Source organism: Corvus moneduloides, chromosome 6 (genome assembly GCF_009650955.1).
Source record: "Corvus moneduloides isolate bCorMon1 chromosome 6, bCorMon1.pri, whole genome shotgun sequence".
Lineage (NCBI taxonomy): Eukaryota > Metazoa > Chordata > Aves > Passeriformes > Corvidae > Corvus > Corvus moneduloides.
In genome coordinates this window covers 5,203,629-5,219,499 of record NC_045481.1, presented here as the reverse complement: position 1 = coordinate 5,219,499, position 15,871 = coordinate 5,203,629, and the positions used below count along the sequence as shown (strand labels likewise).

At 51.1% G+C, this 15,871-nt stretch overlaps 3 protein-coding genes across 3 annotated transcripts in view; 1 reads left to right on the top strand and 2 right to left on the bottom strand.

Annotated features, from left to right (window-relative positions):
- Window positions 1-3,025, bottom strand: part of LRRC9 (leucine rich repeat containing 9) — a 52,796-nt gene extending 49,771 nt beyond the window's left edge. The window contains 1 exon segment of the mRNA XM_032111623.1: window positions 3,005-3,025. Within this exon segment, the coding sequence (XP_031967514.1) occupies window positions 3,005-3,025 (21 nt within the window).
- Window positions 3,026-3,563: 538 nt separating this feature from the next.
- LOC116445222 (inositol 1,4,5-trisphosphate receptor-interacting protein-like 1) lies at window positions 3,564-5,339 on the bottom strand. Its single transcript, XM_032111598.1, has one exon. The coding sequence runs from the start codon at window positions 5,256-5,258 to the stop codon at window positions 3,564-3,566; it is 1,695 nt and encodes a 564-aa protein (XP_031967489.1). The 5' UTR covers window positions 5,259-5,339.
- A 4,619-nt stretch (window positions 5,340-9,958) lies between these two features.
- RTN1 (reticulon 1) overlaps window positions 9,959-15,871 on the top strand; it is a 118,027-nt gene continuing 112,114 nt past the window's right edge. Inside the window, exon 1 of the mRNA XM_032111633.1 lies at window positions 9,959-10,511. Coding sequence (XP_031967524.1) covers window positions 10,322-10,511 — 190 coding nt within the window. The 5' untranslated portion in view covers window positions 9,959-10,321. The remainder of the gene's footprint in view (window positions 10,512-15,871) is intronic.

Sequence of the window (15,871 nt, the reverse complement as noted above, 5' to 3'; positions counted from 1 at the left end):
GCTGCCTGGGAGCTTTATACCAGACCCCCTCCATGATATCTGCCCTGTTGGCCTTCCCCCCGATTCTTACCCAAAACTACTCAACTCCATCAGCACCATCATTAAGCTCTAGACAGCTGGAACCCTCCCTTACATAGATGGTCACCCCAGCACCTCTCCTTCCTTGCCTGTCCTTTCTGAAGGGATAACCTGGGAAGCTTTCCATCATCATCTTTGAAAACGAGAGCTCAGTGCTTTGCTGGGATTTCTTTGGTGGAGGAACACTAATAGCAATGCTGAAGATGTGCCCTGATTGCACCCTAAAGGGTAGGAAGATGAACAGAATAGCCATTGGCTACAGCACTCCAGTGTGGGACTCATCCCACCACGGCTCTGGGATGGCAACTATGTCCCGCTTTTCCTGCTGTGCAACCACTTCCAGCGCCCGCACTTTGCTGTCCATGCTGCACGAAGTGGCAAGGAAGCACTTCAGTTGAGCTCTTGATCTCGCTATCTTTTTGGAGGGGATGAAAGGAATAAGATAGATGTGTCTTTATAAACAGACCACGAGAATCTGCTTGTTGATAGGGCAAGGGACTCATAGATAGGGAAGCAACAAAAGAAATTCCCAGTTCTAGAAGATGCTACTAAGTGACATGGACTATTGCTCAGCCAAGGCCATGTTAAATTCCTGAACTTAGAGAAAAAGAAGAAGAGCTTAACAGAATTATGAACAGTGTTTGGTTATATATAGATAAAAAGAGGGTGCATATTAGAGGGGGCCCTAGAGTAGGTGACTCAGGAAGTCTGTACCTTCCGAGTACCTCAGGCAGTGGGGGAAGGAATGCACCTGGAAATTAGGATAAAAGGAGGCTGCACCCTCCAACAGTTTGAGACACCCCATAAGAAATGTCCCATGGCCTCTCCCTTTATTCGGATAACATTAAAAGACTCATCTGTGTCTTTTCCAGACATAAACCTCTGGCACTGTGAATTATTTCCGTACAGGGAGATGCCCTAATCCTTCTGTGGCCATTCTCAAATTCTTCTCTGGTTTCTAACACATCAAGAACCCCTGTGTCCTTGCTGCTGCACGGATCTCCCACGGCTCTCTGCTGGCCGCACACCGGAGCTCCCAGCTCCAGCTGGCAGCGCCTCAGCGCCCTGTGCCCTCCCGCCCCGACAGCCGCGCCAGGCCCTGCCCGCTGCCCTCATGGTGCCACTCCTGGCCCCAGTGCTCTCCAAGGGCTTCTCCGGGGGCACCTTCCTGCGGCCTTTCCGTCCCTGCACGAGGCCCACCAGCAACCTGCAGAGGGGCTGATTCCAAGGGCCTGGAGGCCCAGCACCAGGGGCAGAGGCTTCCCGCTGGCAGAGGGAGGGGTTAGGCTGGACATGTGGAAGAACTTCTTGGCTCTGAGGCTGCTGAGGCCCTGGCCCACGCTGCCCACAGAAGCTGTGGCTGCCCCATCCCTGGCAGTGTTCCAGGCCAGCATGGATGGGGCTTGGAGCAACCTGGCCTAGTGGAAGGCGTCCCTGCCCTCGGCAGCAGGGTTGGAACAAGATGATGTTTAAGGGAGCCTTCCAAGCCAAGCCCTTGTGTGATTCTGTGATCACAGGGCCTGGGGACAGCTGGGCTTAATTTCTGATTAGAACCAGTTCAGCCCTGTAGTTTGGTTGAGTTCAAGGAGACTCTTCACGAGCCCACATTCCCAGCGCATGAGATTTACCAATGCTCTGGGTCTGGCTGAGATCAACAAAGTCTTGCACGATCCAGATTCTGCAGTATTGCATTTTATTGAAGCATGAACAAAGCAGTTTCTGGTTTGCCACTCATAAATGCACTGACTATAGAGCATTAATAGGTGTCACGAGGGATAGTGACACGAAATACGTTCTGTATTGTTATTGTCTAAATATAATTACCTATTCAAATCTTGATCATTAATTTTATCATGACATAATAAATACATCTATTGTGTCTTTGATATTATTTATATTGGTACATTGTTTTGTTTAATTATATTTTACTATTATACATGTTAATCAATAAACTTTATAATATATAATATGTCTGGACTATGTCTTTATATCTATGAAATAAAAATCTAGATTCTTATGGATTCAAAGTTTCAGGTCAGCGCCAACCGAGTTGGTCCAATGCTGACCTAAAGGTGTCCCTTCTGGGGACAAGGACAGGCACCGTCCCCTGACCGATGGCGGGCAAGCAGTGCCGATTGTTCCTCTTGGTCTTTTTTTCCCTGTTTCTTTCTCCTTTTTCTGTCCCACATTCCTGCTTCTTTTACACTCTGATTTTTGGCCCTTCCCAAAGGCCAGGAACAGTTGCATGCTACCAGTGGGGGTTGGTGACTTTGGCCATGCACGTAAGGCATGTGCTCTCTTCATGCGTGTTCTCGCGAGTGGGAAGTTCATGCGCAAGTGGAGCTCGATGTGGATCTGTGTGACCTTTTTTGGAAAAGGAAGTGATACAGGGAGGTAGAATAAACCCTCCCGTAGCCCTCCACCTGCTGAGGCAGCAGGAGAGGCTGTGGGACCTCTGCCAGAGTCTTTGCATGCATCCTCTTCTCCTTAAAGGTGCAGATTCGTAACCCAGCTTGTTCTGCACAGTGAAGGGGAGTGAGGCCAACGGTGCTAGAGAGGTGCAGGGGCTCTTCTGGGCCTCAGGGAAACAACCCGGCGCCGAGAGGCCTCTGCTTCACTCCGGACGTCATTCTGTACTTGGGCCTTGCTGGAGCCAGGGGCCACATAGGTGAGAGGCCCAGCTCCTGATTTTCTCAACCAGCTCCGTCAATTCTTCGCTGATTTCCAGCAAGTCTGCAGCACATCTGGCGTTCAGCGCAGTGACCAAGCACTGGAGCACATTGCCCAGAGGTTGTGGAGTCCCCCTCGCCGGAGATAGTCAAGAACCGTCCGGACGCAATGCTTTGCAATGCGCAGCAGGAAGAGCCTGCTGGAGCACCCCTGGACAAGATGATCTCACCGGTGGTCCTTTCAAATGTGAACTCACCTGGGATTCTGGGATCGGCATCTTTGCACAAGGTGAAGCTCTCAGAGGGAAAATGGACTCTAAGACAGAGCTGGCGGCAGTCACAGTCCAGGTGGCAATGGGACTCTCTCTCACAAGGCCCCTGGCCATGGCCTCTTCAGCCTCATCAGCTTTGACTCCCCGAGCGTGCTTTTGCTCTAGAGGACAGGTGTGGCAGCAACTCCCAGGGCCAACTGAGCAGTGCCTTCTCCATGTTCTGCACGCTGAGGTTTGTGTCAGCTCCTCCCTGAAGAGTAGATTCTGCACACAGACCCCAGAGAACACAAAAACGAATGGCAGGATTCGCTCTTGTGTGCTCCCCGATCTGTGCAACCAACCTGGTCATCACTGGCTGCAGTGCTGAGGAGACTGTTGGGACGACACTGCTGCTGCTGCTGTCGATGGCAGAGTGCTGCTGCACAGCGCTTTCCCTTCCCTCTCTGTATCCCGCACTCTCCCCTCTTTTCTCCTGTACAATCAGGGGAAACTCTGCTGCCAGCTGCCAGTCTCACAAGCACAGCTCTAAGCAGGAGAACCTCTTTCAAGGAATACTTTCGAGCATTTCTACGAGCCACATCCGCAGATCCACATACTCGCTCATTGCCTGGGAGTGGGCGGCCGGATCCATCACCAGGTGATGGAAGAGATTGCACGTCTTGGCCATTTGCACCTCTGGGGGCAAACTGATCTCCCCAGGGAGCCTACGGTTGCCCAAAATAAAATGGTTGAGGCGTCTCACTTCCACGCATAAGCGCAGGTCCTCGCTGATATCCACCAGTCGCCTCACGAAATCTCTCCTGCGCCACCGTGACACAGGTATGATGTTCAGGAGGTGCATAACAATGGTCTTTGTGGTGTAGGTGGAAATGCCTAAGCCCAGTTGAAGACGGGTGAAGAACTGCAGGCATTTGAGGTGCAAGCTGTCAGGGGGGGCCTGCCTGGCGATGTACTTGAAGAACTTCACCTCTGCCACAGCGTAGGTCTCAGGCCACGTTGTGCTTGGGGTGCAGGCCTGTCTAGGCTGGCTGCTCACAAAGATGTCCAAGTCGCCTTGCCGCACCCCGAACAGCACCTCAATGCGGAAGCTTTCTCTGCCCTTGGTCACCTGGAATTGGCAGGAGCGTTTGGAGGGCAGCAGCACTAAACGCCACGTGTGTGACTGAGGCAAAGCTGGCCAGATGGCTCTCACCAGCTGGTAGAACCAGCGGGCAGTTTTCTGCACATCGAGGTAGGTGCCGGTGCACAGGGTGTGAAGGAGGCTGGGATCCTGATTCCTCCTCAGCTCCTCCTCGGGGTGGTGCAGGAAGCACAGCATGTTCTCACCCTGTTGCTCCCTCGTGCAGGTGCACTCCAGCTGCACACGGACACGGAAGTTCCTCACGTGCCTCTGCTCCTCAGTGTCACGCTCCAGGTGGAAGGTGTGCCCTCGGGGAGGAGTCATGGGCACGAGCACACGGTACACAACATCCTGCTCGCGGGGACTCCAACCTTCAAAGGCACTGCCCACTCCAATGGCTCTTTGCAGGACCGGGTAGAAACTGCCAGACAAGATGTGGCCAAAGTAAATTGTGAAATTGGCCATCAGGTCAGTTGTCCACTCGCAGCCTTTCTGCAGGTCCTGTACAGGCCACTGTATGCGCTCCATTAAAATCCTTCCAGTGTAATCTTCAATATCATGCTCTCCTTCTTCAGCTTCGCGAACATCATTATTGTTGTTTTCTGCATTTGCAGCTGCAATGACAACTTCATTTCCAGCACCATCTTCGTTTGCAGCACCATCACTGACTTCCTCTCCATTGCCATCATCATTGTTGTCTTCCTCCCGATTCGCATCATTGTTGTCTTCCTCTTCATTTCCAACAGCTTCTTCTTCATTTGCTTCCACATTTCTTACTTCCTCTTCATTTATACCATTGTTTTCTTCTTCATGCTCCTCTCTCCTCAGGCTCCTTTCCCTCCAGATAAACCATGGGGCCGAGAGAAGGAGCAGGAGCCCAGCAATGGCCCAGATCTGCCAGTCCTGCAAGGCAGACCAGAGCAGCTCTCGCCAGGCCCCTCTACTCTGCTTCAGGGTGAGCTGCTCCACTTCCCACTCCAGAAGAATCTTCTCCACTTCCTGGCTCATCGCACGCGCCTCCATGCGCAGACGCATCGCCTCGTCCAAACCATCACCCACGGGCCGCAGGTAGTGGACTAGGCTTTGCAAGAGCAAGAACCAGAATGCCAAGGAACCCATGGTCTGCGGGCAGATGGAGAGAAGGCCTTGAGTGGGGCGGGGAGGGAGGCAGCCGGCAGTGGGGGCAGCAGGGACGGGAATGACAGGGGCCTGGGGCCAGGAAGGACAGGGCCCCAGACAGCTGGCAGCAGCAAGGCCTGTCCCGCTGCCCCAGCAGCAGCAGCAGCAGCAGCAGCAGCAGCAGCAGCAGCAGCAGCAGCAGCAGCAGCAGCACCGTGCCCTGGCCAAGGCTCTCCCGTGAGGGGCTGTCCCTGCCCTGTGCAGCCGGAGAACCCTCCCCTGGGTGCAGCGTTTCTGCCCCAGCCCTTGTCCCCAGCCCAGCCTCCCTGCCACGTGTGCACTCACCGCTTGCCCAAGCAATACAGGGCCAGCGTTACCTGCTGGGGCCTTTGGTAGCTGCCCCCATTGTGACACATTGCCCGTGATGTCACAGGAGCCACAGCTCATCACAGCCAGGCCAGCCCCACCCTTTGTGCCCAGCCCAGCTCAGCCACTCCGAGTGGCCCTGGTGAACTGCTTAAGGCTGCTTTTGAGCGAATCTTCTTCTAAGAACTTCCCTTGGTCTTTCTTTTGTCTTTCTTATCAGCTGCCCTCCATTGCCAGTCTCACAGATACCCATGTTGGAAGGCACCCTCGAGGATCATTGAGTCTGAGCCTTGACTCCACACTGGTTGAGCCACACTTAAATCTCTGAGTTGTTGAGGTCAAAAAAGACCCTGAAGATCTCACAGTCCAGCTGCAAACTTAACACTGCCTACTCCACCAATCAGCCAGCTCCCCAAATGCCACATCCCACAACGTTTAAACCTTTCTGAGGTGCTGACTCAGCCATTTCTCTGGGCAGCCTGTTTGCAAGCTTGAGATCCTCTTTATTGAAGGAATATTTCCTACAGATCCAATCTAAAGCTCCTGCCGTACAACTTGAGGTCATTTCCTCTGCTCGCATTGCTTGTTCCCTGGGCTAATAGAATGACCCCCACCTAGCTACAACCTCCCTTCAGGGACCACCTGCACTGTGTCAGGAGCTTGGGCTGTGAAAGCAGCTCCTTGCAGAAGGGAGAAAGGTGATGCTTTTGCACTGGCATTCCCGTGATCCAGTGGGACCAAACGGGTTGTCGCTGGGCAGGAGAGTTTCAGGCTGCCAGGAAGCATTTCCATGTGAGGAGAACCTTTCTGCCAAATACATCAACCAAGGGAATCCACGCCCTTCCAAGCAGAAGGAAAAAATCAGAATTTTCCTTGTAGAAAATGGAAAGGTTTGGAGTGCAAGTCAGTGCTGGAATGTGCCCGCATGTCCGTGTGGATTTTGCTAACCTGCAAGGCCAGACTGGGAAGATGGGATCCCTGCACCCAGGAAATGCCCTCTTGCTCTGGGGCCTTCCAATGGCACTGGCAGCACAAGTGAGAGCCCTTCAGCAAGGCCCCAGTTTGGGCAAACTCTGAATTCCCTAAGAAAGCAGCTCCCATTTCCACTGCCCGCCCTGAAGGATGCCAGAGGACACACAAGCTCAGCAAGGTGCTAATGCAATACAGCTTGGGCTGCAGCTTTCTGCCCTTGTATCTCTGGAGCCTTGCAGGGGAAGGCTGCGTGCCTTGGTGCGACTTTCAGCAGCTCTCCTTGCTGACAGCAACTGGGCAGCCCAAGGCTCTTTGCTCTCTGCCCAGGCAAGAGCAGAAAGAAGCCTTCCTCTGCCTTTGTAGACGAGCAAGGACAATGGGTGTGCAGAGAAGAGGCCAGCAGCACTGCACAGCAGCTTCTCTCCTAAATGGCAGCAAACTCAAAGACTCATGCTATGCTTTGGGGTTTGGCTTGTGTTTTGTTTGGAGCTTTCCCCCCCCAGGAAAACCTGTGGCATTTGCCAAGTTGCCCACGTGCATTTGAGTGGTGCGCTCTGGCTGCTGCCTAGATGGCTCTCCAAATGGTGCCTTTGCCCCTCTCTTTCCTCGATGTGTTACGATGTGTCGTTTGAAGGGGTTGATGGGTAACACCCTTTCTCTTTTTTCACCTTGTGCTCAAGAGCTGGGAGAGCCACTGACCACCCTCCCCCGGCCCAGCTTGAGCCTAAAAGGGTTGTGCACTAGGGTAACATGGCACATTGCCAGTGGCTCAGCTGCCAGCACCGGTGCCAGCCAACGTGGAAGGCTCATCTGTATGGCTTGAGTCAGCTCACAGCTGCCAGCATCTGTGCTGTGTCCTGCCCCACATTTGTCCTGCCATCAAGTCAGAGGGCACAAACCTGACACTGACAAGTCCACTTCAAGACCATGTCCCCAGGTCACACAGCCACACATTCCTTAAGTACCTCCAGGCATGGCAATTCCCCCAGTTCCATGGGCAGTCTGTGCCAGTGCTTGACAACCCTTTCAGATGAGAAATTTTTCCCTAATACCCAATCTAAACCACTCCTGGCACAACTTGAGGCCAGTTCCTCTTGTCCTGTCCCTTGTTCCCTGGGAGCAGAGCCTGACCTGCACGAGCTCCACCCTCCTGTCAGGCAGTTGCAGGGAGTGAGAAGGCTCCTCTCGGATCCTGGTCTTCTCCAATGTCAGCCCCTCCAGCTCCCTCAGCTGCTCCTCATCAGACTGCTTCTCCAGGCTCTTCCCCAGCTCCCTTCCCTTCTCTGCACACACACTCCAGCCCCTCAAGGTCTTCCTTGACATGAGGGGCCCAAAACTGAATTCAGGGTTTGAGATACAGCCTCTTCAGGGCCCAGCACAGGACAGTCATTTCGCTGGTCCTGCTGCCTCACTATTTTTGATAGAGGCCAGCATGCCACTGGTCTTCCTGGCCACCTCTTCACACTGCTGACTCCTCCTTGTCCCCATTTCTATTCAATAAGTAGAGCACACACTCTTTCTTCTCAGTCTTTTGCTGTAGTAACAGTGCCTGTGTTCACAGCAGCAGCCCTCAGACCATGATAACCCCTTTGGTCTGTGGAAATGAATCATTCCTAGCGGGTGTGTGCGCTCATTCTGATGATGCTGCATTATCACAAGACCTTTGTGATGGCCCACTGCTCACACAGCAGAGCTGCCAGGGGCTCAGTGCTCTTACAGGCCTTCTCCTGAGTGCTTCAGTCCATTGCACACTCACACAAAGAGACTCGTGGGGCGTCCCAGAGAGTGGTGGACACAAAAGAAAACTGGGGAATCCAAACAAGGATGCGCATTAAGATCTATGGGAAGACATATTTTTAAAAACATACTGAATATTATTAACATCATTAATAGCAATATTGAAGTCATCAGAATCTTGCTGGAATCATAATCAGACATTGTATATGTCATTGTATATGTCAAAGTGGGAGCCATGAATTTGGAAAATTAATCTCCTTGGCTCATGAGATGAGCCTGAGGTATGGGATTTGGCATTACAAACTCCATGGCTAAAATCATTGCTACTGATCTGCAGCAAACATTGAAATAAAGAAAATCCAGTTAGCCTGGGCATCTTCTTGACTGTGAGGCTGCTGAGGCCCTGGCCCACGCTGCCCACAGAAGCTGTGGCTGCCCCATCCCTGGCAGTGTTCCAAGCCTTGGATGGGGCTTGGATGGGGCTTGGAGCAACCTGGCCTAGTGGAAGGTGTCCCTGTCCATAGCAGTTTGTTAGAACTAGATTGTCTCCTAGATTCATCCCAAACCATTCTATGATTCTCAGGCAGCAGCAGGACAGAGCGAGGATAAGGGTGGCAATTCGCCAGGAAGATAACACAAATGGATAGTAGCCTCAAGGCTACTTTTGAGGCTTTTCATCTTGTATTGTGGACTTACTCTGGATTTCCTCCCCCCTTACTTGGAAAAAGTGGGAACATGTTCAGTTTTCAAGCCCAAGCACAAGCTTGCTGTAGCCGGAGAGGGTCTGAAGCCTGCCCAGGGATGCTGTGACACACAGATCACAGCTGGAGATCCACTGCTGCAACAGCCAAAGAGCCAGGTGAGAATGAAATCTTCTGGCTGGGGCAATTACTCTCCACTTTGTAGCTTGACCTGCCCCATGACAAGAGAGAGGTCCTTCTACAAGGCAGGGAATTTGTTTCCTTGACCTGTAAGTGCCAGAACTCTGTGCAATGCAGGAGTGATCCCATACCCTTTACCTGAGTCCCTTTCCTCATCTGTAAAAGGACAACAAGGAAACTTGTTCCTAGTTCACCTCATAAGTGGCACAGATTCTGTGAAAGCACAGATCCTGCCCTGTGCTTTCACCTTTGCTGTATCTCACACTGCTGCTGCTCTCACTGACAGCAAAAATCCCTGACATTTCTCATTGCCTCAGTACACACACGATTTTTGTGAGGCAGTAAGCAAGCAAATATAATGGCACAAAAAAAAAAAAAAAAAAAAAGGAAAGAAAAAAACCCCGGCACACAGACACCTGCTGTGAGTTTATTTTGACAAGTGTCATTTAGATGCAATAAGCTGCGATCATATCTCCAGCGCGGCTGCAGAGAGGAGCCAACTGGGTAAACAAACCCAGGGGCAGAGTGCGGCTTCTCTCGCCGGGTTAGGGTCCGGCGGAGAGGGGGAGGAACAGGGCGATTTTAGGGTGGGCTTGCCGAGAGCTGTCTGCCCTCTCGGCCGAGCCCAGCCGTGCCGGAGGAGCCGGGGGCTCTCCCGGCGGGCGCGTTGCCGTGCCGGGCTGCGGCGCCTGCGGGATGCTCTGGAGCGCAGGGATGCGGAGGAGGGGGGCTGCGGGAGGGGAGAGGGAGGCGTGTGCCTGCCTGCAAGAGGGCATTTCTTCCCTTAACCCACACAAGCCGATGCCTACCCTGCTGAAGCAGTTAAACGGGGGAGAGCGGCAGCCCGGCTGGCAGATTCCTGCCCTGTGATATGCCAGCCACAGGGTGACGCAAGGGCTGGAAGGCTCCAACTAACAAGCCATTTTCACCTGCGTAATAAGCGCTAGTGGAGATACGGCAGCGGCGGCGGCGGCGACTCCCGGTCCCTGCAGCCGGCCAGACCCCAGCGCGGCCGCAGCACCAGCCAGCCCGGCGGCCCCCGCAGCCCTTCCGGTGGCCCCCGCTGCATCCCGAGAGCCGGAGATCAGCGGCCGCCTTGCAGGCAGCATGTCAGCCCCGCCGGACCCCCAGGACCTGCTGCTGGCGGGCACTGGGGTGCACTGGGCTGCGGACGGGGCGGACCAGTACGCGACTGGGGCTCCGCTGCGGGATGGAGATGGGGCTCAGCAGCGGGAACAGCTGGGTTTCGGCTCCTCCAGGGAACACCCGCCCGTTACCATGGCGACTGCATCCCCAGGTAAAAGGCGAGGGGTACCCAGGGATGCTCAACAAAGGGGCCCTGGCAGGAGCATCTCCCGGTTGTCTCGTTCCTGACCCTTCTTCTGTTTTTCTCGCAGCCTGGCTGCTTGGAATCATCGCTAACGAGTTAGTGACTGCACGTAGGGAAACAGAAAATAAAGAGGAATTGCGGCCTTTGCAAATAGTTATTTTTTGCTGATGTGGGGGAGGGGGGACGCAGGAGCCAGCCAAGTTCCCTAAAGCTCTTTGCAGTTTGTTAGGCATAAGACACCCAGATTTCAGGCAAATGTTGGAGGGCATTTGATTTCATCTGACTTGTTGTGTATCTGTCCTCATTTGTCAAACACCTGTTCACATCTGGAGTGACAGATGTCAACGGAGTTACTTTAGCTATTCGCCGTGCACCTGGAATTCCTGCACGGCCCCTTATGTTATTTCAACATGCAGCTTTTAATGGAGTGCCTATTCTAAAGTGTTTGTACATTTCGTGCATGCTTTTGGGACTTGTTCATTTATTTGTGGACTTCCTCCTTGCTGTGTTTTCTGCCTTTTGAACATTGAGGTGTGTTCAACTTCAGGTGCATTTAGTTTAGGGTATGTAGGTTCATTGATTTTCAGTTTCTTTTTGGGATGTGTTCAATTTCCCTTGGTTTAGGGCTGCTTTCTTTAGTAGGTGCATTAGTAGCAGGTGTATATCTGTTAATGAACCCCAGAAGGCTTCAGCTTCCCATAGCTCCTGGTAGAAATGTTTGGGGAAAAATTACTCTCTTTCCTTCTTGGTGACCCATCCCTACTTTCTTTCCCACTGCTGCCTGTCAGAGAACCTAGACAGCCAGAAACCCCAGCCCTGGGGAAGCTGATGCATCCCATCTCACCGGGAAGTAGATATTTCCATTACATAGCCTGAAGCCTTAAACTTGTCTTGAGTAAGTTGAGGGCCAGGGCTCGGGACAGGAACCGATCTCTGTTATGCAATAGCTGCAGGAGCATTAGGAACTGCGTTTTTGGGCTGAGTCCCTTCTAATCCCCTCCAGTCAATCAGCACAAAGAGTAGCTGGCCAGGAACAGCACAGTCTGTGTGGCTATGTGTGCTGTTCTGCTCACAGGCACACGTGTGGTTTCACAGGGTCTGAGTGTGCGTCGGTGCCTGTGTGTGCTCCCAACATGGATGTTTGCCTGGTGCCTGTCTGTCTGCTTGATGTGACTGAGTTCAGGGGTAAAATGGGATCTAACGCCCCTCGGCTGATGTGGGAAATGTTTTGCTGTTTTTTAGCTCTGGGCAGGCACCTAATCTGCTGATGTGCTGCTCATTCGCTGAGCTGAGTGTTGGGGTGTGAAACGTGACTTTCTACTGGAGGCAGAGGCAGATGGCTGGGAATGTCAGGCTGCTTGAGTTGTGCAAAGAGGGGCACGACTGGGGTCTCCAGGTAGGGCTACCTCAACCATATAATGATACAAAGAAGGAGGGGAAAGAGTCTTGTGAGCTTTTTTTGTTCACTGATGGATAAAAATATGGCCATGCTGAATCTTAGCATACAGAACAAAGAGGGGTGGTCTCTTAAACGGTGTAAATCACCATTAAATGGAATCACTGTGAAGCTGCTTACATTTAATGAAGGCTTCTTCAGGCTTGACATGATCTGTAGATTTGCACTTAGAGAATGCAGAATATAGACAGACAGACAGAAAGAAAAGAAAAAGAAAAAGGAAAAAAGGGAAGAAGAAAGAAAGAAAAAGAGGTGCAAAGAAAATTTTCAGCTTTTGGAATCGTCTGCAAAGGAGTTTTAGATGTGTTTGTCTGCATGTGTCAAACTGTGACAAGGTGGAGGCAAAGTGAGTAATACAGACCTTTTTTTGGTGTTCGCTGGCTGTGGACTGTCAGGCTGTCAAACCAGCAGTACCATAAGAGTAGTAATGTGCTTTAGACATTTCCCATTTTGTTTTCCCTGTTCAATAAAGAACCGTTGTGTGGCTGTGTGCGTGTCTGGCCGACCATGGCAGACAGAGCAGCATCCCAAGCAATGCAGCCCTGCGCACGCAGTCTCCCTCTGTTTGTGGCTGCAGCAGCTGTATTTCTGTTCCACACTACCTAGAGAGCCACGACTCCCGCCCCCTTCACCGGGGGAAGTAAATAATTTCCTTGTTCTCTCTGTGTGACTAAGTATTCATAAGTTTCTGAATAAGAAGACTGTCATATTGTTGAATATCTGAAACTGTCAAGTTTTTCTGAAAACTCTTTTATTTCTCCTGCTCCAGCTTTTTTACAACACTGCCATAGTCTGCTGTAAACTCAAACACTCCTGACACAATGGGCCATCTGGGGACACTTTAGACAAGGAGCAATCCATCCAAACAAGAGTGAACTGGACAGAATAATTTTCAGGTAGCTTCCCAGCACATCCTGTATCTTCCTCCACACCTGTCAGACCAGTCATCTTTTTTTGTGAAAACCACAGTTATGCTCTCCAAGGCAAGAGCAGGGTTTGGAGTCTGGGAGATTCTCCCAGCATGAAAATAACTGAAAACAAATGGCGGGAATTTATCACAGGTTGTGCAGATATTTTCTTATACAACCTAAAAATTTGCAAACTTTCCCTCATCTTGGCTTTTGTTTTAAGTTTGAAAACCAGCCAGGGATTGTTGAAAGGTTCAGGAATATTTTTGAGCTGGCCGTGGGCCCGGCTTTGAGCCAAGCTGGCTTTGTGTCAAAACCTGGTGAGTGGTTTTTGAATGATGAAAAGCAATGGATTTCACTCCCCATTCTTTGGATGAACCAAAATCAGCAGTGATTGAGACTGCAGAAAAAAATTCCCACGAGGAGTGGAAAGCTCTGAGATTTCTCAAGCACAGTCAGGGCAACAGGGAGCTGCAGATCCCCCATCAGCCTTTCCTCCTGCAGGGCTCCAATGAAGATAAACTCCAGTAGCTTCTGGGCAGGGACAAAGCTGTTTCTCTTGCTTTTATACTTGGCCCCTGAATTTTGCTGAAAATGTCTCTCTTTCTCAAATGCAGAGTTTTCCTCCTTCCCAAAAATGAATTTGGTTCGGGTAAGAGGACCTTGCAGGCAGCTCTTGCAAGGACTGGTGAGCGAAGAGGTTCTGAAGGGCTGGTGAGCAGTTATATGTTTGTGAAGAGAGCCCTGTGTCACCCAACACACCATCTGGTCACAGATTCTGTTATTTTATTTTTATGCATCAACAGTGATTAAAATCCCTTGACAGGAATTATTTCCAAAAATATTACACAGGCTACCAGGCATTCCCCAGGATAAATACATATGGTTTCCTCCAGAGAAATGGCAAAATGTAAGAACGGACTGTACCTCCATGCTGGGTGTGTTCTTCAGGGAAAAATAGCAGGAAAAGGTCAGGAACTCACACAAATGGTGATTCCTGTGTGAGGATCAGGGAAATTTCATGCAGCCTGGTGCATGGGTGGATCTGTAGGGTGGTGTAGGCAGTGGTGTTATGCCCCCACATCCACGCAGCTGAGATTGAGAGAGCTGCCAGCTCGTACTCACTCTAAGCCTTCAGACAGGGCACAGCAGTCAGGACATCCCTGGCAATCCTGGCCTGTTTCCAGCTGCCTCCAAAGACAGGTCACATGTGGGGTCCAGCTGCCCACAGGACAGGAGGTCAGTGCCACAGGGGATGGCATCAATAACTGGGATGTATCTACAGGGATACAATGGGAGGGTGGATATGGCCTATGGGAACCCTTCTGGAACAGCATCCAGGGGTTGGTTGGGATCCCCTGGGTTGCCTCAGTGATGTGGAAATCCTGTGCTTATGAATAACAGCACCCATTTGGTGTGTGCCAGTGAGGGAAGGAGGGACTCAAAGCTGCTCGGATGAGGCAGATGAGTTGAGGAACAGCCTCTGCCTGCTGAGGAGCAGTGGGAGACCAAATCCCAGGAGTATTTCATGCTCTGATAGTCATAGATACAACACGCAAGACTGTGAGGGGTGTTGGCTCCCACTGCTTCATGATGAGGACAGTCTCTAATGTCAGTGCTTTAAGTAAAGACATTTTTTAAAACCTTTTCTAATTCACATGATTTGTAGAGGTTGACTTTGAAGATATGTGCAGTGCACCCATGTGTTCTCACCATGAGATAACCCACCAACCCATGAGATAACCCACTGCAAGGGACTGCAGTGAGGTGCTCCTGCCATAAGCCTGAATTGGTATTGGTAAAGCTGCACCAGTGAATCTCAGTTTATGGTTTCTGTCCAGTTACTGGGGAGGGTGAGTTACTGGCAGCTTTGCACCTCAGCCTGAAAGAGATTTCTTATGGTTTTCAGGCAGGTTGAGAGCACCGTGGCTCACCTGGGTGGAGAGAAGTAGGCATAAACATGAATGTCTGCGCTGCTTGGGTTTGGCACTGACACTTTTTGGGATGCCAGATCACGGACAAATGCACCAGGTTCCCCACAACAACCGGCTATTTGTGGCCTTCCTCCCCCTTCCCAGGTCTTGCTCTAGGAAGATCTCTCTCTCCCCAAGCATCCATGGCAATGCGCTGCTCACAGCCACTGCACTGGAAAGACCAAGATCCAAACCCTGATTTTTCAAATTGCTGTAGAAAATTGTGATATGGTGGATTCACTGACCTAAGCACGACACATGGGAGCCTCAGCAGGTGTTTGGAAATGTGTCCTGAACTGCCATGCAATCCTGCTCAGATTGAACCACCTGAGGCCAGATTTAGTCTCACTTTGGAAGAGTATATATCCATGCCAATTCTACTATCAACATTTTAGTCCTTTCTGATTTAGAGAACTGAATTTAGTTTTTCTCTGCTGTCTGGATTAGCCACTCAAAACAAAACTTCTGATCTACTGCTGTGAGTGAAGGGGACAGGGATCATTTGGTGGAGGTTCTCCCCATTCCCTGGTGTTTTGTTAGTGCAAGCAGATTTTGCAGAGAGAGAGAACAAAGCGGATTTCTTCTTGGATCTTTCTGTTCTTGTAATCCTCATGAAGCTTGACAAAGTAGCCTAAGTACACAGTTAGCCATCAAAAAAAAAAAAAAAAAATCCTGTTGAAATACCATCCTTCATTCTCATTTGTGTAAAGTAGGAGCAATGGCTCCTGCTGGGTTTCTCCAGCAATGCTCTGCATTTGGGGTGCTCTTAGAGGTGCATAAAAACTCCTGGTTTAAAATCTGTGCAATTCTGTGCAGCAGAAGTGTAGTTCTCAACTCCATGCAGATCAAAATGCAGCTGGCTTTGCCCTGTTCCTCACAGGGATGCAGGTAGTTCTGTCCACTTTGACTGCCACACTGATAAATTTTCTTCAGCCTTCAGGGCTGCAATTGAGTTGAGGAAGAGGATGAGGCAGATGAAAGAGCAAAGTA

Coding starts and splice junctions, on each gene's coding strand:
- LOC116445222 (XM_032111598.1), bottom strand. CDS start 5,258: ATGGGTTCCTTGGCATTCTGGTTCTTGCTCTTGCAAAGCCTAGTCCAC.